Source organism: Dendrobates tinctorius, unplaced genomic scaffold (assembly GCF_039654945.1).
Source record: "Dendrobates tinctorius isolate UK_male_01 unplaced genomic scaffold, ASM3965494v1 ptg000011l, whole genome shotgun sequence".
In the NCBI taxonomy this organism is placed as follows: domain Eukaryota; kingdom Metazoa; phylum Chordata; class Amphibia; order Anura; family Dendrobatidae; genus Dendrobates; species Dendrobates tinctorius.
In genome coordinates this window covers 116,179,853-116,206,720 of record NW_027361679.1, presented here as the reverse complement: position 1 = coordinate 116,206,720, position 26,868 = coordinate 116,179,853, and the positions used below count along the sequence as shown (strand labels likewise).

Sequence of the window (26,868 nt, the reverse complement as noted above, 5' to 3'; positions counted from 1 at the left end):
GCCGCCATTTCTGGTCACTCTGCTGTGAATTCAGTTAGGGACAGGCTGCTGTTGAAGACTGTGAGGGACAGTTAGAAATAGCGATTCTAAAAACGATATTGTGCTTTATCCAGGCTACATAAACCACCACTGTAGCTTTCTTTTGCCTAGCAGCAGTGTTCACAGCTGTCTGCAAGGGCTGAGTGAGTGCAGACCCACGCTGTGTAGTGTGTCCTGCAGGCACGTCTGCTTGTAGACCACCCAGCGTGTGTCTCTGCCTCATACACATTTTTCTTTTATTGCTGCTTTTTTTTTCTCCTGTATAGAGTGCTTCCATACGTATCCATATACGTTGGTTGCAAACACTAAAGGAGTGGACAGCGGAGCCTTTCAGCAGCCTTTCAGTGCTATAGCCCATTTCTCTGCACTGTTTTTGGCTGTCTGATAGGTCTCTCTGTGTGTGAGTGCAGCTCGCGTTGCAGTGTGTTCTACAGCCACCGCTAGCTGTAGTCCGTTCAGCGTGCATCACTGCCTCATACATAGTCCTTTTTTTGCAGCTAATTTAGCCAGATTTTTGCTCCTATATTAGTGTGCTTCCAACCGCATCCATTGTCATTGGTTGGTTGCAAACACTATATAGGATTAGATAGAGGAGCCTTTTTGCTGGCTTGTGCCCTTCAGGGCCAGCCAGACTAGTATCACCCTATTTTTTGGAGCCTCATCAATTGCATTGTAGGTTAGCTTCCTGCATTGTAATCGCTCCAAAAAGTTTGTGATACTATAGCTTTCAAACTTTGGTCACATCCTTTTCTTCCCCCCCCCCCCCAAAAAAAAAGGAAATAAAGTTCACCAAACACTCCACTTTACAGTTGTCTAGGCCACATTAGATCATATTAAAGTGTAGTACACACACTCTTAGCCAAATTAGTGTTTCTTATACTGGTTAGCAGGTGTTCAGGAATAAGAACACTAAGCCACCCCTTTTTTACTTTTCTGCCTATCTTTATCAGTCTACCAAGATGAAGAAGGCAGGGAGTAAGGCACGTGGTCGTGGCCGTGGAGTTTCAGCAGGGAGAGGACGGGGGATTCAGCAGGGAGAGGACGTGGGGATTCGGTGTCTGCTGCGGCCACCAGTGACCCGGCATCCCCCACTTTTACCAGGCAACAGTCCTTCATGCGCAGCTTTGTAGGACCTCGCCGTACCCCACTGCTGCGTGACGAACAAATTGAAGCCGTTGTCGGATGGATGGTGTAATATCCACACGTTATGAAGAATTCAAGGTATTAAACTTTAGATATGTTTTATTCTTCGTCCTCCAGCACACAGCATAATAGTTGCATTCCCATGCTACACAGAAGTGAAACTGAAACTTCCCTTCTCATCCCTCTTGTCTCCACCCTCCAAGTCCCATAAGTCTGGCTTGCTTAAAGAGATAGATCTAATTATTATACATTACATCATCCCCTTTTTTTTTTTTTTTTTTTTTCTATAAATAACCCATATTACTGATAAATGCAACAACATGAAAACGTCCAAAGAAATCATATGTCCGTTTTGTCTTATTTGTTCAAATCCAAACCCAGAGAAAACAAACAAAAAAACAAACAAAACAAAACTGTAATTACACTTCTTCAATAAGCCTCGATGGAGCTCTTCTCTCTCGTGTAGGATAACGTCTGGGCTCATTGAGAGGGTTCATTATTGATGGACCAGCTACCTCTTGTTGGTCCTCTCCACCATCGGATACCAAATCTTCCACCAAAGAGAGTTCATTGTCATCATTCTGCGGTATGACTTTAAAATATGAAGAATTTTGCGTTATGGAGTGTCCATCTCGTTCAGCTGTGATCATGCTGCCTTTCCTTTTAGTAACATAATATTTTGCAGGACCATATACAGGTGAGGTCTTGTTGGTTGGTCTTTGACGTACCACCACGACATCCCCTCTTTCGATGGTACTTGACTGTGTCCTTCGCCTTCTGTCTGCATAACGTTTCATGGCTTGTTTGTTGGAGAAATCTGTGGATCTCACTGAGGAGTCACTCGGTCGGGGATGGCTGGTCACATCAGGGAGACGTATACGCAGGGTTCTGCTGAACATTAAATGAGCTGGAGCAGCATTAGTAGTGGAGTGTGGCGTATTGCGGTAATTACGCATGAATTTGTATAATGACTGTTTCAGTGGGATGTGCTCCAGACTCGCTGCCTTGATACGTTTCCCCAGAGTGCGCATAAAACGTTCCACAATTCCATTGGCTTGCGGCCAGCAAGGTGTGATTTTCCTGTGATTGAATCCCAAGTATTCAGAAAATTGTGTAAACACATGTCCATTGAATGGAGGTCCATTGTCTGTTTTGACCACTCTTGGAATACCATATGCCGAGAAAATGTCGTCCAGCTCTGGTATAACATTATTAGCAGATGTTGAAGAGATAAATGAAATGACAGGGTATCGAGAATATTCATCAATTGTTACGAGAATGTATTGGCCATTTGGCAATGGTCCATATATATCGACTGCCACTTCCTCCCAGACAGCAGTGGGTAACGGAGACATTTGTAATGGCTCTAAGGTTGATGATGGAGTGATTAATTGACAAGTAGAACAGCGTCTAATCTTTTCTTCCACCAAGTGATCCATATTTGGGAACCACACTTTTTCTCTGAGTAACTTCTTTGTGCCAACAATTCCTAAATGACCTTCATGTGCTATCTGTATGACTAAGTTACGCAAAGTCTTAGATACAACTAGTTTGGTACCTCGAAGAATGAGGTGTTCTTCAGTGACTGATAATTCCTCACGTACGTTTGAGAATAGTTTTAACTCTTTCAGATCAATCTCAGAATCAGGAAATTTTTCCTTTTGAATTTCATGCCACCTTCGATTTTGGATGATTTGTATTAGGGCACAGAGTGTCTTGTCTTTTGTTGTTTCATTTATAAATTGATCAAGAGAAAGTGCTTTTGGCACGGCATGATCTGTAACAAAACGTAGGTATTCTTCAATGGAGGAATGCACAGGTATATCATCATTAGTAGGATGTCTTGAAAGATAATCAGCCGGATTGCTGTATTTTCCAGGTTTGTGAGCAATGTTATAGTTGTAGTCCTGTAGACGTAGGCCCCATCGTTCAATTCGTGCAGGCATTTTAGCTCTGGGATTTCCAAAAATTGTAAGAAGTGCTTGATGATCTGTGACAATGGTGAAGGGAGCTCCATAGAGAAATAAGTGAAAGTGTTCACATCCCCAGACAACTGCCAAGCTTTCTTTTTCAGGTTGAGAATATTTTCTTTCAGTGTTTGTTAAGCTCTTGCTTGCATAAGAAATGATGTGAGGATTTTGATTGTTATCCTTGTACTGCGCTAGAATAGCACCCAGTCCCACGGGACAGGCGTCCACAATCAGTTCAGTTCGAAGAGCTGGATCAAAATAAGCCATAGTAGTTGTCGAGCAGAGTTCATTTTTAATTGTTTCAAAAGAGGCCTGACAGTCTTGGGACCATTGAAAAATACAACTTTGTTTTGTAAGTTCCCGTAGTGGATTGCTGATTGTTGAAAAATTCGGAATATATCTAGCACAGTAACTTGCCATTCCAAGGAAAGAACGCACTTCACTGGCATCCTGTGGAATTGAGGCTGTTCTGATAGCTTCCACTTTCTTGGGGTCTGGTTGTACTCCTTTTGCCGAGAAGATGTGACCATAGAATTCTAATGAACCCTTGTCAAACTCGCACTTCTCTTTGTTTAAAGTGAATCCAGCAGAAAGCAGACATTCGAAGATAGCATATAGAGCACGATTATGCTCAGCTTGAGTTTTACCAAAAACCAATATATCATCACTGTAATTAAAGGCATTTGGGATGTGTTGAATGACACTCCTTATTGCATCCTGAAAAATTTCTGCTGCTGAGCAGACTCCAAAAGTCAATCTTTTGTATCTTCTGAGGCCCACATGGGTGGAAAATGTGGTCAAGTATCGGGACTCTGGACTCAGTTCTAATTGATGATATCCCTTATTGAGGTCGAGCTTTGAGAAGACGGTGGCTCCATTTAATAAATGAATGATGTCATCAATCGTAGGTGAGATATGTCTTTCCCTCTGGATCGCGGTGTTGGGCAGGCGCATGTCAACACACAGTCTCACTTGATCAGGAGTCTTTGGTTTTGGAACTACCACAAGAGGAGAGACCCAGTTTCAATAACGTCCTCATCCATGAGCAATTGGAGTTCCTTTTCTACCTTCTGTCTCAGGTGAAATGGAATACGCCTGTGAGGCTGGGCTACTGGACGAACATTGTCATCCACATGAAGGTGTACTTGAGAGTCCTTTAGTTTTCTCAAACCACTAAATAGGGAGGGAAAGCTGTTCACCATAGTTTGTACATCCATATCCGCAGGGTCAGTTATGGTATGAATAATCTGGATGAGCCCTAGCTCCAAGGCAGTGTGATAGCTGAGAAGACAGCCTCCCAATCCTTGTAATGTGTGGAAAGTGGTTTTCTGCCTGTTTTCTTTATATCTAATTTCAGCATCAAATTGTCCCATTATAGCTAGAGGTGTTTTAGATCCATAAGGAAAGATTTTAGTCTGCACTTGTTGTAAGACTGGCCTTGTTTTCAATTGTTCATATGTAGTGCCATCTATGATATCCACTGAAGCTCCTGTATCTATTGTAAAGGTAATGTCAGTGTTGCAGATTGAGAGTGTAACACAGGGAGACTGTACTGAACCAGTGACAGAGGTAGTGAACACATAGTTCTCAGTCGCAGACATTTCTTCTGTGTCCTGATTTATCACTTTTACATCTGCAGATTTTGTCATAGGCAGCGGAGGCTTGTAGTGCGCTGATTTGCAAACAGCTGCAAAATGATTCCCTTTTCCACATTTACTGCAGGTTTGTCCCATAGCTGGACATTTGTTCTGGTGGTGAGGGAAATCCTGTCCACATCTATAACATTTCTTCTGTTTCTGGGCTTGTTTGTCTGGTAAATTTTTCTGCTTGAGATTATGCACATGTAATTTATCCCCATTCTCCATTACAGTAGCCTGATGATCTGCTATTTCTATAGCACGGGCCATTTTGAGTAAATCATGTAGAGAGATATCCTGCTGCAGAGCCTTACGCCTTAGGTTATTAGACGAGCAGGTGACAATTATTTGAGTTAGGATTTCATCATCTACATCTGTAAAGGCACATCCATGTGCTAACTCTTTCAGCCGTGTGACATAAGTGTCTATGGACTCTTCTGGAAGCTGCTTGGCAATCCTGAATTTATATCTTTCATATCTGATGTTCTGTTTGGGGTTGAAGTAACCAGTGAGAGCTTTAGTGCAGTTGCTGTATGTGTCTGTTTCTGCTGCAGGTAACGTACTGTATATGTCATAGACTCCTGTGCCTGCACAATGCAGGAGCAAAGCTCTCTTTCTTTTCTCCTCCTTTATGTCCATGGCTTCTAGGAAATTCTCAAATCTGTTTAGCCATTTTCTCCAGTTATGGGAGACATTAATGACATCAGTCATATCAAATTGTGGGAATGTGTGCAAGTAGTCAGCCATGATAGAGTCTCTCAGTGGTGCTGGCGTGTGAAGCGGTAAAATATAGTCTGTACTCACAGCAGTAGGTGATTATATCCCATCCTCGTCGCCAGTTGTAATATCCACACGTTAAGAAGAATTCAAGGTACTAAACTTTAGATATGTTTTATTCTTCGTCCTCCAGCACACAGCATAATAGTTGCATTCCCATGCTACACAGAAGTGAAACTGAAACTTCCCTTCTCATCCCTCTTGTCTCCACCCCCCAAGTCCCATAAGTCTGGCTTGCTTAAAGAGACAGATCTAATTATTATACATTACAGATGGCAGCTAACGCATCCACTTCAATGACTTCCGCATCCTCCCAAGACCAGAGCACTGAAGAGCAACCATCTGTCTCTTCACCACCTGCCAAATTGCCCAGGCAGTCTGAGAGCCCTGGACAGGAGCCATCTCAATCTTTACTTCTGTTCTCAGAATCTGTTGGCTTGGAAAGAGGTGGCCAGCCAAGCAGCATTCTAGAGTGTGAAGAAGAGGGAGTATGCAGTGATGCGCAACTGCTTTGTCCCTCTGAATCTGAAGAGGCGGGTGGGCCAGTGCCTATTGTCAGCACACCTCAGTGCTCATCTGATGATGATGAGACTCAGTTGCCAATTTCTGGTGCGTACGGTGCTGGCGAGACAACCCAGGACCAGCCGGTGCTTGAAGAGGGGAGTGGAGATGATGAGGTCCTTGACCCATCATGGCGTCAGCCACAGGAAGGTGGTGGGAGCAGCTCTGAGGAAGAGATTCCCCGAACGGCCAAAAGAGGAGGGAGAGGGCGGGGGCAGACTTGGTTGCCTGTAGCCTCCACTTTGGCACCCGTGAGGAGCAATCCTCTTCCAAAACACAAAACGGGCGCTCCCAGGACTTGCAGTGCGTGGTCTCTTTTTGACACAGTTGCAGATGACATTTGCTTTGTCAAATGCAAGCTGTGTCATCAGAAAGTGAAACGAGGGAAAAATGTGAGCAACCACAATACCACAAATATGTGGAAACATGTGCGTACCAAGCACGAGGTGGAGTTACACAGACACACTGAAGGTGTAGGCCAACCTTCAGCATCACCTACCACCTCTTCAGCTCGTGTTGGGGCCTCTTCCTCCAGCTCACACACAGCTGGTTCGGCTTCCTCACTGGAACGCCATGGAAGAACCACTGCCACTGTTGTCCAGAGACCCAGTGAAATTCCACCCACTGAACCACGTTCGCAGTCATCAGCACACTCCCAGGCCACTCACCAGCAATCGGTAGCACAGGCATGGGAGAAAAAGCGGCCATACTCGGCAAACCATCCCCGAGCACTGGCTCTGAATGCCGGCATTGCCAAACTACTGGCCCTTGAGATGCTGTCATTCAGGCTGGTGGAGACTGACACCTTCCGGAACTTTGTCATTGGCAGTTCCACAATACAATGTGCCCAGCCGCTTTTATTTCAGCAGGCAAGCCGTCCCTGCCCTGCAAAAGCATGTGGAGGGAAAAATTAAAAATGCGCTACTAAATGCCGTCAGTAGCAAGGTCCACCTGACCACCGATGCGTGGACCAGTAGCCATGGACAGGGACGATACCTTTCCCTCACTGCCCATTGGGTCAATGTTGTGGAGCCGGGTACAGATCTGGAGAGTGGCTCTGTACGTATTCTGCCAACTCCAAGGATTGCAGGAATGCAGTCTGTACATATTGAGTCCTCCTCCTACTCTAGTTCCTCGGAATCAGCACTGCGTGAGCCTGTTAGGCCAGATATGAGCACAGGTGTGGCCAAACGTCAACAGGCTGTCCTTAAATTAATTTCTTTGGGGAATTGGAGCCACACAGCACAGGAGCTCTGGAATGCCATCAAGCAGGAGAGCGATGTGTGGTTTGTGCCAGCGAATCTCCAGCCAGGTTTGATAGTGAGTGACAATGGCCGAAATCTAGTGGCAGCTCTGGGCCTAGGCAACCTCACTCACATACCATGTCTGGCACATGTGCTCAATTTGGCCGTGCAGAGCTTTCTGAGGGACTATCCGGATCTTGATGCACTGCTGCACATGGTTCGCCTAGAGTGTGCTCACTTGCGGCGTTCCAGCATGGCAAGATCGCGCATTGCATCTCTGCAACGACGAATCCGCCTGCCAGAACATCGCATCATATGTGACCTCCCCACCAAGTGGAATTCAACATTACATATGTTGGAGCGGTTGTGTGAGCAGCAGGCAGCAGTAATGGAGTACCAGCTGCATCAGGCGCAAACAAGTCGCACTGTGCGCCGGACACACTTCACCACCACTGAGTGGGCCACTATGAAGACATCTGCCAAGTTTTGCGTGCCTTCGATGACTCCACGCGGATGGCCAGTGCAGATGATGCACTAATCAGCATGACTGTCCCCCTCATCTGTCTGCTTCAAAAAACCTTACAAGCACTAAGTGAGGAGGTTTTTGAAGAGGTCGAGGATGAGCAGTCAGAAATGCCATCTGCTTCTGGCAAATCTGCGCAACGTGCTTCCACACAAAGGCCCAGGCAGGGGACGCTTAGTGAGGAGGATGACGAGGAGTCAATGGAGGAGGAGGAACACATCTCTCCAGAGGAGGGAGGTACACAAGGCTCTAGTAGCCAGTGTGTACATCGAGGGTGGGGTGATGCTGAGCAGGCAGAGATGCTGCCTCAAGCTGGGGACAGCGTTTCCGGTCCAGTTGGCAGTCTGCAGCACATGGTTGATTTCATGCTGCAGTGCTTGTTAAATGACCGCCGCATCGCCAACATTCTCCACACGGCTGATTATTGGGTGTACACCCTCCTAGATCCTCGCTACCGGGACAACTTACAAAGCCTCATACCACAGTTGAACCGGGAGCGAAAAATGCGGGAGTACCAAGAAACACTTGTGCAGGCCATCATGTTCTCCATTCCCCCCGCAAGTGTTGCTGGTAGTGCTTTTCAAAGCAGCCATGTGGGTAGAGGCAGTGGAGGAAGCTCTGCACAAAGAGGTAGCAGAGGCAGTGCCGCAGGACAAGGCAAGGCCAGTATGGCCCAAATGTGGAAAAGTTTTGTGGGACCGCCACAAACGGCTACACCATCACAGACGGCTCCAGTCAGCAGGAGGCAACGTTTCCGTCAGATGGTGACAGACTACTTGTCGTGCCCTGTTAGTGTTCTCCCAGACGGCTCTTCCCCGTTCAAGTATTGGGTCTCTAAGCTGGATACATGGCCAGAGCTTAGCCAGTATGCATTGGAGATGCTGGCTTGCCCTGCTGCCAGTGTATTATCGGAACGTGTCTTTAGTGCTGCAGGTGGTGTGGTAACAGACCATCGCACGCGACTATCCGCCGATAATGTTGACCGGCTTACTTTTGTGAAAATGAACAAGGCCTGGATCTCACCTGAATTTACCAGTCCTCTTCCAGAATAAATAATTGGCTGGCAACAGGATCCAGGTCTCCTGTTGTGTTCATGTTTCTATGACCTGAACTTTATTTCCTGGGCTACAGCAACGCCCGTTGTTGCTCAGAAGTGCTGTCCGCACAGACAAAACACTCGCTCATGTGTAAGTGGGGTTCGGTAACGTCAGCTGATCCCCTGCTGTGTGTATGGCAAAGTGTCCTGCTCCCTCCACAGTCAAACAACCTCAGATTTACACCTGGCTCCAAGTAGGCCTCGGCCTACTACCTGATTTTCCCTGGGCTACGACACCACCAGTTGGTGCTCAGAAGTGCTGTGCGCACAGACAAAACACTCGCTCATGTGTAAGTGGGGTTCGGTAACGTCAGCTGATCCCCTGCTGTGTGTACGACAAACTCTCCTGCTGCTTACAACTTCTGACTACCTCTGATTTAATATGTTCTCTGATTTGCCCTCTGTCTCCACTCTGTTTTGAGTATTTCCTCCGGCCTACAACACCGCCTTTTTCTGCTCTCAAGTGCCGTCTGCACAATCCACACTTGTTCCTGTGTTACCTGGGTCCTGTAACATCTGCTCATCTCCAGAGGTGAGCACGGCAATGTCTCCTGCTTTGTCTACATTCCCACTACTTGTAGTGGAAATGTGGACAGAGCAGGAGACATTGCCTGACTCACCTCTAGGGAGAAGCTGCTGTTACAGAACCCCAGTAACACAGGAACAAGTGTGGGTTGTGCAGACGGCATTTCAGAGCAGCAACTGGCGTGGTTGGAAGCCAGAGGAAATACTCGAAACAGAGTGAAGACAGAGGCCTAATTGGAGTACGTTGACAGTTAGTAGTAGTCTAGAAACAATCGCAAACTGCCACCAAGTAGGCCTCGGCCTACTACCTGATTTTCCCTGGGCTCCGACACCGCCAGTTGGGCTCAGAAGTGCTGTCCGCACAGACAAAACACTCGCTCATGTGTAAGTGGGGTTCGGTAACGTCAGCTGATCCCCTGCTGTGTGTACGGCAAACTGCTGCTGCCTCCAAATTCAAACAACGTCTTATCTTAAATTGCCTCCAAGTTGGCCTCAGCCTACAAAATGACTATCCCTGGGCTCCAACATCGTCAGTTGTTGCTCGGAAGTGCTGTCCACACAGAAAAACACACTCGTTCATGTGAAAGTGGGGGTCGGTAACGTCAGCTGATCCCCTGCTGTGTGGAGGGCAAAGTGTCCTGCTCCCTCCAAAGTCAAAATACCTCAGCTTTACACCTGGCTCCTAGTAGGCCTCGGCCTGCACCCTGATTGTCCCTGGGTTCCAACAACGCTAGTTGGTGCTCGGAAGTGCTGTCCACACAGAAAAACACACTCGTTCATGTGAAAGTGGGGGTCAGTAACGTCAGCTGATCCCCTGCTGTGTGGAGGGCAAAGTGTCCTGCTCCCTCCAAAGTCAAACAACGTCTTATCTTAAACTGCCTCCAAGTAGGCCTCAGCCTACAAAATGACTATCCCTGGGCTCCAACATCGTCAATTGTTGCTCGGAAGTGCTGTCCACACAGAAAAACACACTCGTTCATGTGAAAGTGGGGGTCGGTAACGTCAGCTGATCCCCTGCTGTGTGGAGGGCAAACTGCTGCTGACTCCAAATTGTAACTACTTCAGATTTAAACATTCTCTGATTTGGCCTCTGTCTCCACTCTGTCTCTAGTATTTCCCCTGACCTCCAACACCGCCAGTTCCTGGTCACAGTTGCCGTCCACGCATTCCACACTTGTTCCTGTGTTCCTGGTGTTCTGTAACGTGAGCTGATCCCCCAATGTGTGTCCGGCACTGTCTCCTGCGCTGTCCACCTTCCCACTGCAAGTGGTGGGAATGTGGACAGAGCAGGAGTCATTGGCAGACAAACATCAGGGGATCTGCTGACATTACAGAACACCAGTAAGACAGGAACACGTGTGGATTGGGCAGACGGCTACTGTACGCATAAACTGGCGGTGTTGGTGGTCACGTGAAATCCTGGAAACAGAGTGGAGACAGATGCCTAATTGGAGCACGTTGACAGTCTGTTGTAGCCTACAAACAATCTAAAACTACCACCATGTAGGCCTCGGCCTACACCATGATTGTCCCTGGGCTCCAACAACGCCAGTTGGTGCTCGGCAGTGTCTTTGGCACGGGGACTCCCTGTTGCCCAGTCTGGTTCCAGCACGCCTGCTGCTGTCAAGGTCACTATGCCACCAATCCGTTGTCCTGTCATCTTGCGGCCGGGTTAGCCGACTCTATGGTGCCTGCAGTTTAGGTGACTCCTATGTGGGCTGCGGGAACTGGCACTGAAGGCTGGATCCGTAGTGCCAATGGGACATGGACCCCCTGTAGGACTGTGGGTTTCGGTAACTGCGGCCGGCTTGCGGCCTGGCTACTTTGCTTTGAATGGGTACCTTCTGCTACCCACCCGGGTTCCAGCACTGTCTGCTGGTTCTCGCCAGAGCCTTTGGCCTAGGTGCCTCCATCTCGGTATTCGAAGTCCAGCACCGTCAGCTGGTCCTTGGTAGTGCTTTTTAGCACAGGTACCTTCTGCTTAGTAACCGTGGTCCAGCACCGTCAGTTGGTCCTCGGTAGTGCCATTGGCTCTTGTTCCTTCTGCTACCCATCCGGGTGCCAGCATTGTCTGCTGGTTCTCGCCACAGCCTTTGGCCTAGGTGCCTCCATCTCGGTATCCGAGGTCCAGCACCGTCAGCTGGTCCTTGGTAGTGCTTTTTAGCACAGGTACCTTCTGCTTAGTAACCGTGGTCCAGCACCGTCAGTTGGTCCTCAGTAGTGCCATTGGCTCTTGTTCCTTCTGCTACCCATCCGGGTGCCAGCACTGTCTGCTGGTTCTCGCCAGTTTCTCAGCCTTCTTGTACCTTCTGCTACATTTCCAAGATCAAGATTTTTAGAAATTGTCTTTGGTAATCCTTATTGATCTCCATGATGACGACCCTGATGATGACGACCCTGAAGACCACACCAAAGAAGACCAGAAATATGACCCTAAATAATAAGACCAAGAGGACAAAGAACATGAAGACAACCACCAAGATACAGAACAAAAGACAGAAGAACAAGAAGCAGAAGAAGAAAAAGCAGAAGAACAGAAAGCAGAAGAACATTAAGCATAAGACTAAAAATCAGCATAGAAGAAATCAAAATTATAAGCAGAAGACGACTAAGCAGTAAATGGGGGTGAGTCCGTTCCTCCTCGTGGTGCCCCTGGAAAATGCCTGCTGCTGCAGGCCAAACTGAACGCGGACAAATCCTGTTGTAAATCTTTTGTGACAGGCAGAACGTAAGGTGTAATCTTATAACTTTTATAGATAAGTACTACAGGAATGCCTGTCACCATAAGAAAATGAAGACAAAGAAGAATAGGAAGAAGATGAAGAAATAGCATATTAAAATTAATAATAGCTGAATAAGAAGAATATGAAGAATGGAAAAAAAATTAATGGGGAGAAGATGAAGAAGAAGAAGAAGAAGATGAATAAGGTGAAGAAAAAGTTGATGAAAAAAATGCTACTGCTGCGGATCATGAAGGAGAAAGTGTGGGAGAAGTACAAAAGAAGGTGAAGAGCATGGAAGTTGTGAAACATACAGTACATATCTGACAAAATATAAAAAAGGTTAACAGTCAATATCTTTTCAACTCCGAACGTATTGAAAAAAAAATTGGAATTAATGCTATGCCATGTGATTTGAATAAACCACTATGCTTTTAATGTCTCCTCCACCTCCCACAATACATTCTACATGATTCTTATTTGTTTTCAATTATGTAGAATTAGCCAACAAGGAAATAAAGGCCTTTTTTTAATTCCGATACCGGAAGTCCCATTGACTTGAATGGGACTTCCGGTATCGGAATCGGCGATACCCGATATTTTTTTCGTATACCATCCGATACGATATTTTTGGTATCGAACGGTATCGCTCAACACTACTCATAGCATGTTAGCAGCAGATTAATCTCTGTGCTATCCAGACATTCAACAGTGAATATATATTTATTCAGGAACAAAGATAACACAGCTTACAACTGGTATTTCTTATAGCTTAGGATCTTATCATCCTGTCTGTCAGCTTGCAAAGTGAATATAAAATTTGCTCCAGATACACACATAGTGAACAGGAACTTCCTGTTTTTGCTTTTTTTGTTTCTTTTTTTTTAACAAAGTATTATTAGCAATATAACTCTATTGCTGGAGGCTCATGCACTATTAAACCGTAGTAAATAGTAGTTGATGCAATATATTCAGTAATAAGCAATTTTCCAACATTCTCGTAGTTTCAAAACAATCAGTGTTTTATCAGCAGGACATTATCACTATCACTAGAGTACTAGTCTCACTACAGGAAAATTAATCTAATCTGTGTAACCTATGTATACACAGGAAGCAGTTAGTCAGGGGTGTGGGCCAGATTACACACACTGTTAAGAAGACTAAGCTCTGCTACTTCTACGTCAGACAAAACAGAGAATCAATTGAAACTACACCAAACAGTCCAGTAAGTGATATATCCCTGCAATCAGGGTTTCTATCACCACATTATGCTACTATCATATTCTATTACAAAAACGTGCTGGCAGCTTCCCTTTTAAGTGTGTCTGATTTTTTTTTTGCAATTTGCTGAATCTACCAAATTTAATGGAACAAATGTTGGTTAATGAGGGATTTAGTTGCTGTATTGCTTTTGTGCAGCTTTAGACTTTTTGTGTCAGCATTATTGTTTTAAAGGAAATCCTGTCAGTAGCATGAATCCTCCTAAGCCATCTACATGCATGCAGATCATAGGATACTGAATTAAATAATTGCATTCCAATATCTTATTCAGAACCATGATCCGGACCCTGATATACCTGAGAATCTGCCTCCAGAGCTTATTAATAGAAGAGGGAGTTACTATTGTGCCGCTCTCCTAATCTCACCGCAGATATGTGTGTGATTATAACTGATACATCTGCAGATTCCTCTCGGCGTCAATCTCACAGGCAGATAGGGTTGTAATATTGTTTCAATACAGCAGAACTGTGAGAGCGGCAGAAAATGTTTGTTTTGAGACAAAGTTCAGTTCTAGTGTACTGTTACATGTCTTACACTGGTAATTCCCCCTTTCATGTAAAATAAGCTCTGGAGGCAGATAAATGTACAGCCTATAGATCTTAACGGCTCATTTCTATATAATAACTTGAATTTCTCTGGAATAAGATATTGGATCAAGGTATCATTTTATTAATCTTTCTATTACCTGGATGCCTATATAGATGGCTAAGGAGTGTTGAACCTACTGACAGACTCCCTTCAACTATTCTGCTCACTTTTTACTTCAGGAAGAAGTCCTGGTTGAGAGTTCACTTCTTCCACAACCTGATGCACAGTTCACATTTCTTACGCCTTTTCAAGATACCTATTACAAGGTATGACAGTTTAATAAAATGATGTTGTGTTGCTTTTTGCAATGCTTACAATAAATGCTAAAATTGACAAAAAATTAAAGTTGCATAGGGCAGCCAATGAGGTACAGTGGGGAAAAAAGAATTTAGGCAGCCACCAATTGTGCAAGTTTTCCCACTTAAAAAGATGAGAGAGGCCTGTAATTGACTTCATAGGTAGACCACAGCTATGAGAGTCAAAATGAGAAAACAAATTCAGAAAATCACCTTGTCTGATTTGGAAAGATATATTTTTCAAATTATGGTGGAAAATAAGTATTTGGTCATTAACAAAAGTTCATCTCGTTATTTTGTTATACATCCTTTGTTGGCAATAACAGAGGTCAAATGTTTTATGTAAAGGTACTGTCACACTTAGCGATGCACCAGCAATATGACGCGGTCAGGATCGCTGGTGCATCGCTAAGTGGTCGCTAGTGAGCTGCCACACAGGCAGATCTCACCAGCGACATCGCTGGGGACGGGGGTCGCTACTTACCTGTCAGACGAGGTGATCCTGACGTCCTTCCGCTCGCGTCCACTCGTCGCTTTTCTGAATCTCCACAGCAGGAAGCCCAGCAGGAAGCTGACGACGAGAAACGGTCCAGGACGTTATCACGCGATCAGCGGTCGGAGGTAAGTATCAGACATAGCAATATCGCTAGCAATATCGCTATAATGTCACAAAAACCAGTGACGTTATAGCGATATTGCTAGCGATATCTCTTAGTGTGACAGGCCCTTAAGTCTTCACAAGGTTGGCACACACTGTTGGTGGTATGTTGGCCCATTCCTCCATGCAGATCTCCAGAGCAGTGATGTTTTGAGCCTGACGCTGGGCAACACAGATGTTCAAATCTCTCCTAAGGTTTTCTAAGAGGTTGAGATCTGGAGACTGGCTAGGCCACTCCAGGACCTTCATATGGTTCTTATAAAGTCACTCCTTTATTGCCCTGGCAGTGTGCTTGGGATCATTATCATGCTGAAAGACCCATGCACGTTTCATCTTCAATGCCCTTGCTGATGAAAGGAGGTTTGCACTCAAAATGTCACGACACATGGCCCCATTCATTCTTTCATGTACATGGATCAGTCATCCTAGTCCTTTTGCAGAGAAACATCCCCAAAGCATGATGTTGCCACTCCCATGCTTCACAGCAGGTATAGTGTTCTTTTGATGCAACTCAGCATTCTGTCTCCTCCAACCATGACGAGTTTTGTTTCTACCAAACAGTTCTACAGTACTTTGGTTTCAATACTCTTCTGGATAATCCAAATGCTCTCTAGCACACTTCAGATGGGCCCGGATCTGAGTCCCTGGCAGCGTAGTATGTTACTGATGGTAGCCCTTAACAACCAAAGACAAAGAGACATACATATAGAAGAGGGGATCACCATAGAAGTTTATAACAAATTTTATTAATACACTCAAAACCACAAAAAAAAATAACAATAACATTTTAAATGAAAAATTGGTTACAATATATGTAACTGTTACATACAGGAGCTATGGTTGATCCACTACACCTATAAATAACACATAAGGTTTATATGTTTCTAAAAATAAATGGTGTAAACACCTATGTCCATATATAGGGATAATACAAACTTGTACTTCAGAAAGAAATATATATGTATGCTATATTGAATGGAATTGGTGAAGATTGGTACCAAATACAGAGGTAACAAAATTGCATAAATATACTATAATTAGGTATACATCCAAATCATCAAAACAATGGTTGTATCCAAATAAGAGCGCACAGTACAGTAATCCATCCAATTAATAATATGCAAAGCGGTATAATGAACAAGGATTTTTTGAGCTCTTTAAAATCTTCTTGTATAACGTTAGAGGTGATGCTACACTACGCATGCGCATTAAACGCATGGTTGTAGATCTGCGGGGGATACTCTTACTGCTCAGACGCAGTTTTAGGCTTCCTTTCTCACCATGACTATTTCAGCACTTGCGCCTTTTGTATAAGAACTTACTATGGAGGTATTTCCGGTAACTTGGCAGCGGCGCTGACACAGCACGTGAAGTCCACGCGGTAAGCTCAACAGCTAGAGTTGATAATTAATTTATCTCGCTATATATAGATATGGTCCACAAGGCATACCACATTTCTCTTGCCCCTAATGAAGTCACAGTTGTGACGATACACGTCGGGCTAGCAGGAGCCGGTCCCTGTTTTACACCTCAATGACTACACAATATGCTCGTAGTTCTGGGAGCATATCTCGTCTATTTATAACAATTGGTTTGTAATGTATCTAACAGTTCATTGCTTTATTGGGCTACTGAGGACTTGTCCCAATCTATTTGGCATTCAATTTTGTACTTAAGTCCTATATTATTAAGTGGATGGATTACTGCATTGTGCACTCTTATTTGGATACAACCAGTGTTTTCATGATTTGGATGTATATCTAATTATAATATAATGATACAACTTTGTTACCTCTGTATTTGGTGCCAATCTTCTCCAATTCCATTCAGTATAGGAGACATATATTTCTTTCTGAAGTACAAGTTTGTAATATCCCTATATAGGGACATAGGTGTTTACACCCTTTATTCCTGGAAACATATAAACCTTGTGTTATTTATAAGTGTAGTGGGTCAACCATAGCTTCTGTATGTAACTGTTACATATATTGTAACTAACTTTTCATTTTAAATGCTTTTAAATATTTTTTTTGGTTTTGAGTGTACTACTAAAATTTTTTATAAACTTCTATGGTGATCCCTACTTCTATGTATGTCGCTTTGTCTTTGGTTGTTACTGGTTTATTTTTGGACATACTGCAAGTGGATCCCTCAAATATTTTAAAATTAAATACATGTGATAGTGCCCTCGGTTTGTGTACTATACCCGTGATAGTACCTTTGTTACGGTGGTCCCAGCTCTATGCGGTCATTCACTAGGTCCCCCGTGTGGTTCTGGGACTTTTGCTCACCGTTCTTGTGATCATTTTGATCCCATCGGGTGAGATCTTGCATGGAGCCCCAGATCGAGGGAGATTATCAGTGGTACTGTATGTCTTCCATTTTCTTATTATTGCTCCCACAGTTGATTTCATCACACCAAGCTGCTTGCCTATTGCAGATTCAGTCTTCCCAACCTGGTGCAGGGCTACAGTTTTGTTTCTGGTGTCCTTCTAAAGCTCTTTGGTCTTCACCATAGTGGAGTTTGGAGTGTGACTGTTTGAGGTTATGGACAGGTGTCTTTTATACTGATAACAAGTTCAAACAGGTGCCATTACTAGAGGTAAAGAGTGGAGGACAGATGAGCCTCTTAAAGATGAAGTAACAGGTCTGTGAGAGCCAGAAATCTTGCATTTTTTGTAGGTGACCAAATACAAATTTTCCACCATAATTTGCAAAATAAATGTTGACAAATCAGACAAGGCAATTTTCTGTATTTGTTTTCTCATTTTGACTCTCATAGTTGTGGTCTACCTATGATGCCAATTACAGGCCTCTCTCATCTTTTTAAGTGGGAGAACTTGCACAATGGTGGCTGACTAAATACTTTTATTCCCCAATATATATACACTAGTCAACTTTAAAATTTCAAAATCAAGACACAGTCATGGAATTATGGAAAATATTGGATCGATGAACATTTTAAAGATGCCAAGGTGCTGTTTTTCAATACAATGCCAGGGCACATGATGTTTGTGCTACTGTGAACATCGCCTGTGACCTAAACATGCTACCATGGCCTCCAGCATTTCTGAACTTTTTCCCATCTAGCACATCTCAGAAGTGCTGTTCGTACTTCGTAGACGAAGATTACCATCACTTCAGGGTTTAGAGGAGGACCAGTGGCTGTGGGTAAGGAAATAAGTGATTAGGCCGAATTGGGTCCTGAAGATTCGCCAACATACAGTACATAACATAAGTAAGTAGATGTGGTCATGACAGTAGATGCATCTTTTGCCTTGCACACAGCAAGCTTTCTTTTTGCCTCAAAGATTCTCCTATTTTCAGCTGCACTTGTTCTTGAGGTGATCCTGTCTTGCCAAGCTGGACCATCCAGGGCAAGGTTCTCCCATTTGATGATGTCGATTTCTAGGATTTTGAGACATGTTTGCAATATTTCTTCTGCACCAAACTGCTCACTTTCCCTGACACAGTTTTCTGTAGAGCAGTTGACCTTGAAGATTGTGAGCCCTCGCGGGCAGGGTCCTCTCTCCTCCTGTACCAGTTATGACTTGTATTGTTTAAGATTATTGTACTTGTTTTTATGTATACCCCCCTCACATGTAAAGCGCCATGGAATAAATGGCGCTATAACAATAAATAATAATAATAATAATAATTAGACAATCAACAGTGAGGCATTCTGACCTCATATCCAGCCCATCTAAATTGGGCTTTCAAAAGGAGAGTGTAAATGCTGCAGAGCTCATCCTGTTCCAGGATTGACGGCTCAGTGATATTGTCTTGCCACCTGATGTAGAGAAGTTTGTGGAGACAACTTAGCTGAAAGTGATTGAGCTGTTTGGCATGCCGGCTGTAGACAGTCCAGGTCTCACTAGCATAGAGAAGCGTGGTAAGGACTGAGTCCTCTTTGTTCCCAGATGTTCTTAGGCAGTCTCCCAAATGCTGCAGTGACATTGGCAATTCTTTTGTTGACCTCAGTGTCTACGGTCACCATGCAGGAGAGTGTTCAGCCCAGGTAGGTGAAGTTGTCAGATGCTTTGAGGTTGTGCTCCTTCACCATAATGCATGACTGCTGGTATGGTTTTCCTGGAGCAGGTTGGTACATAATTTGAATATTTCTACTATTGGTAGTGAGACCAAAGTTGTCGCAAGTTGGTGAAAAACAGTCCATTTAAAGCTGCATCTGCAGTTTTGTGTTAGTATTGAAGTCAAACAAGAAGTCACAGATGACAGTCTCATGTACCTTCCAATGTCTGGGGTTGAATGGCTTGCGTGATTTTCCACCGGCTGTCTCTGTTGACTGTGTTGAAAGCCTTGGTTAAATCGACAAAGGTCACTAGTGAGGTATGTACACTAGTCAATGTTGGAAATTCAAAACCAAAACACAGTCATGGAAGTGTGGAAATCACATGTCATGCTGTGATGGTCTTCTGTAAGGAAGGGGGGCCTCAAACTGTCCCTGGACATGGGACCCTAACTATACCTGTCCTGGTGGTACTCTTGATGGTAGAGAGGCCTGAGTCTCCAACCTTACTATGCTTCTGTTAAAGTCCTAAGCTGTCCCCTCCCTCTCCATCAGGAGGCCTGGGACAAGTATGTTAGTGTATATACACGCAAGAGAAACAGGGATAATAAAAAGTAACTTACATACAAAAACACTCACCAGGGGTAGAGAGGAATAAAGGGAAGAATAGAAAGGTACAAACCAAATAGGAATAGGATAATAAAGAAACTATACACCCAAAAACAGCAGATGACAATCTCCAGCGCAATTACGAACTCCAACATCAGCACACCAACTGCAGCACGAAAGGAAGCAAATTTTCACTGGCAGGGATTAGGAGATCTGGCCAGGATTTATAGAGAGAAAATGTGCAGGTCAGGAGTAACTGTGAGATGCAGTTGCATGTCTTTAACCAGCATACAAAGAGTGGTTAATCTCTTCAGTGCCAAAGGAAACAAAGTCTATTTAATCTGAGGAACAAAATAAACAGCCTAAATAGAAGACCAGCAATTCACAGTACGTAAAGATCACCTAACCCCAGATCTCGAAGGAGGACATGACCCACTCGTGACAGTACCCTCCCTTCTACGGAGTGACTCAGAACCCTTGAGGTCGGGTTTATCCGGATGAGCAAATGAAAGGACCGTATCAGCCTACCAGAATTAATCTCAGATGGCAGCACCCACATTCTCTCCTCATAACCATACCCCTTCTAATGCATCAGGTACTGTATAGAGCGGTGAACCTTACATTAATCAATGATTCTCACTACCTGAAATTCTAAATTGCCATCAATAATAACCGGTGATGGTACCACAGGCACATTTTATCATTTGAGTAAAGACCTGTGGAAAATATGGCTCTTGAGAGTCGAAGGAAGCTTGAGATGAAACGTTGCAGGGTTAATTACGATGAACACCTTATAAGGACAAATAAACCTAGAACCTAGTTTCCAAGAACGAACTTTCAGTTTAATATTTTTGGTGGACAGCCTTACCAACTTATTCACCCATAAGTCTGGACCTGATATTAATTTTTTATCAGCCATACATTTGTACTTGTCTCCCATTTTCTTTAAATCATTTTGAACCCCTTCCACTCAGATGAGAGTGAAGATGTGAATTATTCCTTTCCATGAACCCCCGAAGACTCCTCTTTACTGAAGGTACAGAACTGAGAGTGGAAGCCATATGCCCCAAAAATGCCTTCTTACCACTGGACTCGCAACGATGATTGTTTAAAGCAAATTCAGCCAATGGTAAAAAAAAAAAAAAAAAAGACTAATCCTCCTGGTTATGTGACACAAAACATCTGAAGTATATCTCCAAACTTTGGTTTAGGCTTTCAGTCTGATCATTAGTTTGAGGTTGGAGAGCCGGGGAAAAATTTAAACACAAACTCGGCTCCCTAATCTGACATCACATCAGAGGGAAACTAGTGAAGCTTCATGATCTCTGTGACAAACACCTGAGCCAGTGTCTTGGAATTAGGGACAGCAGATAAAGCAATAAATTGCAATTTTACTAAGCCTATCCACCACAACTAAAATAACAGTTTTACCTAACGACAAAGGGAGATCCATTATGAAATCCATGGAAATGACAGAGGAGCCTCTTAAAGAAGTTACAGGTCTGTGAGAGCCAGAAATCTTGCATTTTTAGGTGACCAAATACTTATTTTCCACCATAATTTGCTAAATAAATGTTACCAAAACAGACAAGGTGATTTTTCTGTGTTTGCTTTCTCATTTTGCCTCTCATAGTTGTGGTCTACCTATGATGTCAATTAGAGGCCTCTCTCATCTTTTTAAGTGGGAGAACTTGCACAATTGGTGGCTGGCTAAATACTTTTTCCCCACTGTATGTACAGGAACAATTTCCTTGAAGAACCAGCAGGAGCGTTCCCCCGAGCCTTTAATACTTCACCTTAAATTTCAGAACTTGCTTTTTGTAAAATATGGACAAAATCATTAGTACTCCCACCCCCAGAGAAACTCCAAAACAAATCATCAGCTTTGAGGTTCTTAACCCCTTAATGACCGGAGCTTTTTTCGGCTTTGTGTTTTCGTTTTTTCGCTCCCCTTCTTCCTAGAGCAGAGCCATAACTTTTTTATTTTTCCATCAATATGGCCATGTGAGGGCTTGTTTTTTGCTGGACGAGTTGAACTTTTGAACGACGACATTGGTTTTACCATGACGTGTACTAGAAAACGGGTAAAAAATTCCAAGTGCAGTGAAATTGCAAACATAAAGTGCAATCCCACACTTGTTTTTTGTTTGGATTTTTTACTAAGTTCACTAAATGCTAAAACTGCCCTGCCATTATAATTCTACAGGTCATTAAGAATTGATAGACACCAAATATGTCTAGGTTCTTTTTTTACCTATGTGGTGAAAAAAAATTCCAAAGTTTGTAAAAAAAAAAAAAAAAAAAAATTGCCATTTTCCGAAACCTGTAGCATCTCCATTTTTCAGGATCTGGAACCAGGTGAGGGCTTATTTTCTGCACACCGAGCAGATGTGTTTATTGATACCATTTTGATGCAGATGCGTTCTTTTGATCGCACGTTATTGCATATTAATACAATGTCGTTGCGACCAAAAAAAGTATTTCTGGCGCTTTGATTTTTTTTTCACTATGCCGTTTAGCGATCAGGTTAATACTTTTTTTTTTTATCTTTTGGGCGATTCTGAAAGCAGCAATACCAAATATGTGTATTGTTTGATTTTATTTTTATTGTTTTATTTTGAATGAGGCGAAAGGGGGGTGATTTGAACTTTTATATTTTCATATTTTTAAAAACTTTTTTTTTTTTACTTTTGGCATGCTTCAATAGCCTCTATGGCATGATGTCATGTCAACAGCGCTGCAGCTAATCGGTGAACTGCGCACATCTGAGCATCTCGTGCCATTAACTTGGGCAGAGTCACTGAGCTCAGTTATTGGCTGCACCATTATTGACATGAAGTCATAACTGCGGACAATAACAGACTGCGTGCAGCGGTGAAGACAATGGACAATGAGTTTGGCAGTTTAGAGTGTCCATATACAAAGCTAGTTTAACATCCTTTCTTACTATTAGCAACTACATTTTTGTATTGTCAGGTCAAACACAGCAAATTCTCATTTTACATACTCGGAACAATGCTTCTGTGTTTAGATATTGCTGTCACATACTGGTTATGGTGCTCAATGCTTTCGTTTCCTCTCTGAACAACCACTTAACATGTCTAGATTTGTGATCCTCTTGTACACTGGCAGTGAAGCGATTACTGGTATTTTTACAGAGCAACCAATAAGAATCAGTGTACTATAATTATCTGATGAACATTCTGAGAAGGAATCAAGTGAACACCTTGTGGTGTGAAAACCAAATGTGTATCTGCAATATCTAGAGACTTGGGCAATTTTTTTAATGATTTTAATATAAAAAAAAAATACTAAACCTTACAAAACTAATTTCTAGTTAAACCTTTTTACAATAAAATTGATCCTCTTATCTTGAGACTAAGGCTGTGTTCACACGTTGTGTTTTTTTTCACGGATTTACCAAAAAATCCGCTCAAAAGCTTAAAAGAAGCTTCCCATTCATTTTAATGCATTTTGCACCTTTTGTGCATATTGATGTGTTTTTTCAGAGAAAAAACGCTTCGCGGTAAAAAAAACACAGCATGCTCATTAATTTCGCGGTAAATTCCGCATTTCTGGCTATTTTCTATGTGTCTGGGGACGCGCAGAAAAAACGTGCGTTTTCTGGGAAGGAGTCCTGTTTTTATGCAGAAATCTGCATACGTGTGCACATAGCCTTAAAGTGTAACTAACATTTTAATTATTAGTTCATAAATGAATAGCGCATATGAAAGTAAACAACTTTGTAATATATCTTTTCAGAGTAATCTGCCGTTTTGTCTCCACCAGGACAGATCTTTCATTTTCAAAGTTTTGAATTCTAGTAGGTGAAGACAGATTTTCCCATTACTGAGAAAGGAGAGGGCAGATTCTACTGATAAAATTCTATGCAGAGGGGAGAAGCTAGTTGGAGCTCCTATCAGACAGAACCTAAAAAGCAATTGAGCTTATGAGCAAATACTGTACCTGTAGGAATTAAATAGTAACACCATACATGTAAATAACATGGGGTGCTTAGTTGACACTATTTTGATCCAAAGAGTGTAAAAGCCGTCCGTCAAGGTGTACTCAATCAGGATGGTCCGTAACTTGTAGTTCATCTCGCTATGTACCAGCAGGCCTCCCAATAGACAGAGGCAAAGCCGGCCCCAGACCTGACTGTTTTAACACCTGCCCATGGAAAGCTGTATAGACTGAATGCACAACCCAAAAGGGTGAGTCACGTACCTATGTAACGGGGGCCCGGGTGCCACTGTGATAAGGGGCTTTAACTTTTCAGCACCCGGATCCCCGAAACTACAACTTTGGAGTGTTTGCTGGTGTTGGAGTGGCATGTGTACAATTCTTCACCCACCTGCGAGACCGGAGCCTGATCAGGATACAGTGTCCCTGTGGGATGTGAACTCACACAAACGTCCTCCGACTCCTTGTTCTTTTTCTGTAAGATTTTATTAGGAACAAGGTCTTGCAGCACAGTTACAGTCCATCCGTTACCATAAAGCTTTAACATGCCATCTTCTGCACAATTTCTGATATGATCCTGACACTTCCCATCCTGCACGTTCTCTGAACCCAAGGTCCACAGAATCCTCCCGTTGGCCGTCACTGGTGCTCCCCGTCTATGTTGCCCATCCTGGCAAAGGTACCAGAATGCCACTTGCAGTCTCAACTGGACCCTAGGTCCCTGTCAATTCCAGACGGTGTCCCCAGACTCTGCCCCAAGGTTCTCTTCCTGGCCTCTCCCCGAGAGTGCTCCTCAGAAGTTCAACTTTTCCTTTAGACTAGCACTGACTGTCACGTCCTACTTACTCCAGGCTACTACTGCAACTGAACTGTTGTTCTGCTCCGTCTGCTTCCTCACAACATTCTGGCTAACTATGCTGAACAATTCTGACTCCTCTTGGTAACTCCTCCCACCAAACAATCCCATTGGTACAGCTAATTAACTGTCTCTTTTCTAGCTAAACCCAGCTAACTATTGCTATCCTATCTAGCATATAATCTCCCTGAATCTATAGCTAACAACTTAAATTCTTTCCCGACAGTGACCTCTAGTGTCCTAAGCACTACATATCTATGCTGTCCCTACAATACTTTGTCATTACAACAACACATATTATATATATATATATATATATATATATATATAACAATTTAAGGGAGAGACACATAGCACATACAACACCCCTTTTACACCTATAGGTACAAAAAATGAAAGCAAAGCTAAAGAAATGAACCAGCACACATTTGTGTGAGTGCAATGGAGTAGGTGCAGATTCACACGGTGGCTATTTATCAGAATGTTATCAGTAGCAACTGCCCTTTTCACTAATTACAGATTTTACCAGTGAATTGAGAATTTTGAGAATGATCAGTCCAGGAGGAGAGAGCATTGATCGTTATTGGCAGTGGATTAATCTCTGTACTGTCCAGCCGTTCATCAGTGAATATATATTTATTCAGGAACAAAGATAACACAGCTTACAACTGGTATTTCTTATAGCTAAGGCTACTTTCACACATCAGGTTTTCGGCGTCAGGCGCGATCCGGCGTCTTGTTCTTGACAGACAAAACCGGATCCGTCTCATCCGGTTCATCCGGTTTTTGTTCCGTTTTTCGACGGATTACGCCAGATCCGGTTTTTAAAATCGCCCCTTGTGGCCTTCCGAACGGGATTGGCTAATGAAAAACTATATATAGCGTGTTCCTACAGCCCTCTTTGACAGGTTGTAGAGGAGAAAGTACAGGTTGGAGAGAAGAGCAAGTTACTGGCGAAGATGGATGTTGTGATTGGAAATATTTTGAAGAATTTGGCGGATTTTACAGCGGAGGCGAATCGTTTGAGGGTGATTGTTCTGGAGAAGGAGAGAGCGAGACAGCAGCACATCAGGCATCGTAGACGACGTTTGTGGATCCACCCCATCACAGCCAAGAGAATGACGCGTGGGGTCTATTCTACACTCTGCATGGACCTTAGACGAAACCCGGATAAATTTTTTGGATATGTTCGGATGAAAATGGAGAATTTTGATTACTTGGTGGAGCGCATTGCACACCTCATAAGAAAAGCGGACACCTATTGCCGCTTCTCTGTTTCACCCGCAGAGCGTCTGATGGTGACTTTAAGGTAAGCCACATTTATTGGATATGCTCGCATCAGAGCACACTTTCACTGCAATCTTGTTGGTGGTAGTTTGTATCTCCAAGTGTTATAGCTGAGTTTTGGTATGTAATGCTGTGATTTTAAACTAATTGATTGTTTTTTAATTCCCCACAGATTTCTTGCAACTGGAGAATCCCTTTCGTCACTGCATTTCCAGTACAGACTCGGGATTTCCACCATATCTGGAATAGTGAAGTACACATGCCGTGCACTGTGGGACTCCTTAGCTGAAGAGTTTTTACCAGAGCCCACAACAGAGAGGTGGATTGAAATTTCAGAAAAGTTTCAACAGATATGTCAGTTTCCGAACTGCTTGGGCGCTGTGGACGGGAAACATATCCGCATTGTAAAGCCAGCCGGATCGGGATCGGAATATTTCAATTACAAGAAATATTTTTCAATTGTCCTCATGGCCATCGCTGACGCGGAATACAAATTTATTGCTGTTGATATTGGGGCTTATGGCCGCTCCAATGACTCTCAAGTTTTCAAACTGTCTGCCATGGGGCGTAAACTGTATGGAAACACCTTCCAGTTCCCACCCCCTAGACCGCTGCCGCAATCATCTGGTCCACCTATGCCATTTGTCTGTGTAGGGGATGAAGCCTTCCAGCTGTCAGAACACCTTTTGAAACCGTACGGTAGCAGAGGATTGTCAAGAACAAAACGCATTTTTAATTACCGCCTCACAAGAGCAAGAAGAATGGTTGAATGTACCTTTGGTATTCTGACAGCCAAATGGCGGGTCCTATTGACTGAGATCAACCTCAAGACAGAAACTGTGGACGAGGTGATCAAAGCTTGCATGGTACTCCACAATTTTGTTATCTGCAAGGAACCCATTTCCATTGAGGACACCTCTGAAGAAACCACCTTGCAAGATTACCATGACATTACCACTAGAAGTTCTGTGACGGTTTCAGTAATGAGGGACAATTTTGCACTATACTTTGCCACCTCAAGGCAGAGTACACTGGCAGGATGACAGAGTGTGAAAGATTTGTGCCCTT

General features: G+C 43.5%; 1 protein-coding gene across 10 annotated transcripts in view; it reads left to right on the top strand.

The window, feature by feature from the left end:
• Positions 1-26,868, top strand: part of LOC141049788 (CTD small phosphatase-like protein 2-A) — a 239,192-nt gene that overhangs the window by 202,162 nt on the left and 10,162 nt on the right. For 8 of the 10 annotated variants that reach the window (XM_073546573.1, XM_073546612.1, XM_073546602.1 and 5 more), the window contains exon 6: positions 14,284-14,370. The exons of the other annotated variants lie outside the window; for them this stretch is intronic. In XM_073546573.1, coding sequence (XP_073402674.1) covers positions 14,284-14,370 — 87 coding nt within the window. The remainder of the gene's footprint in view (positions 1-14,283; positions 14,371-26,868) is intronic. 10 annotated transcript variants of the gene reach the window in all.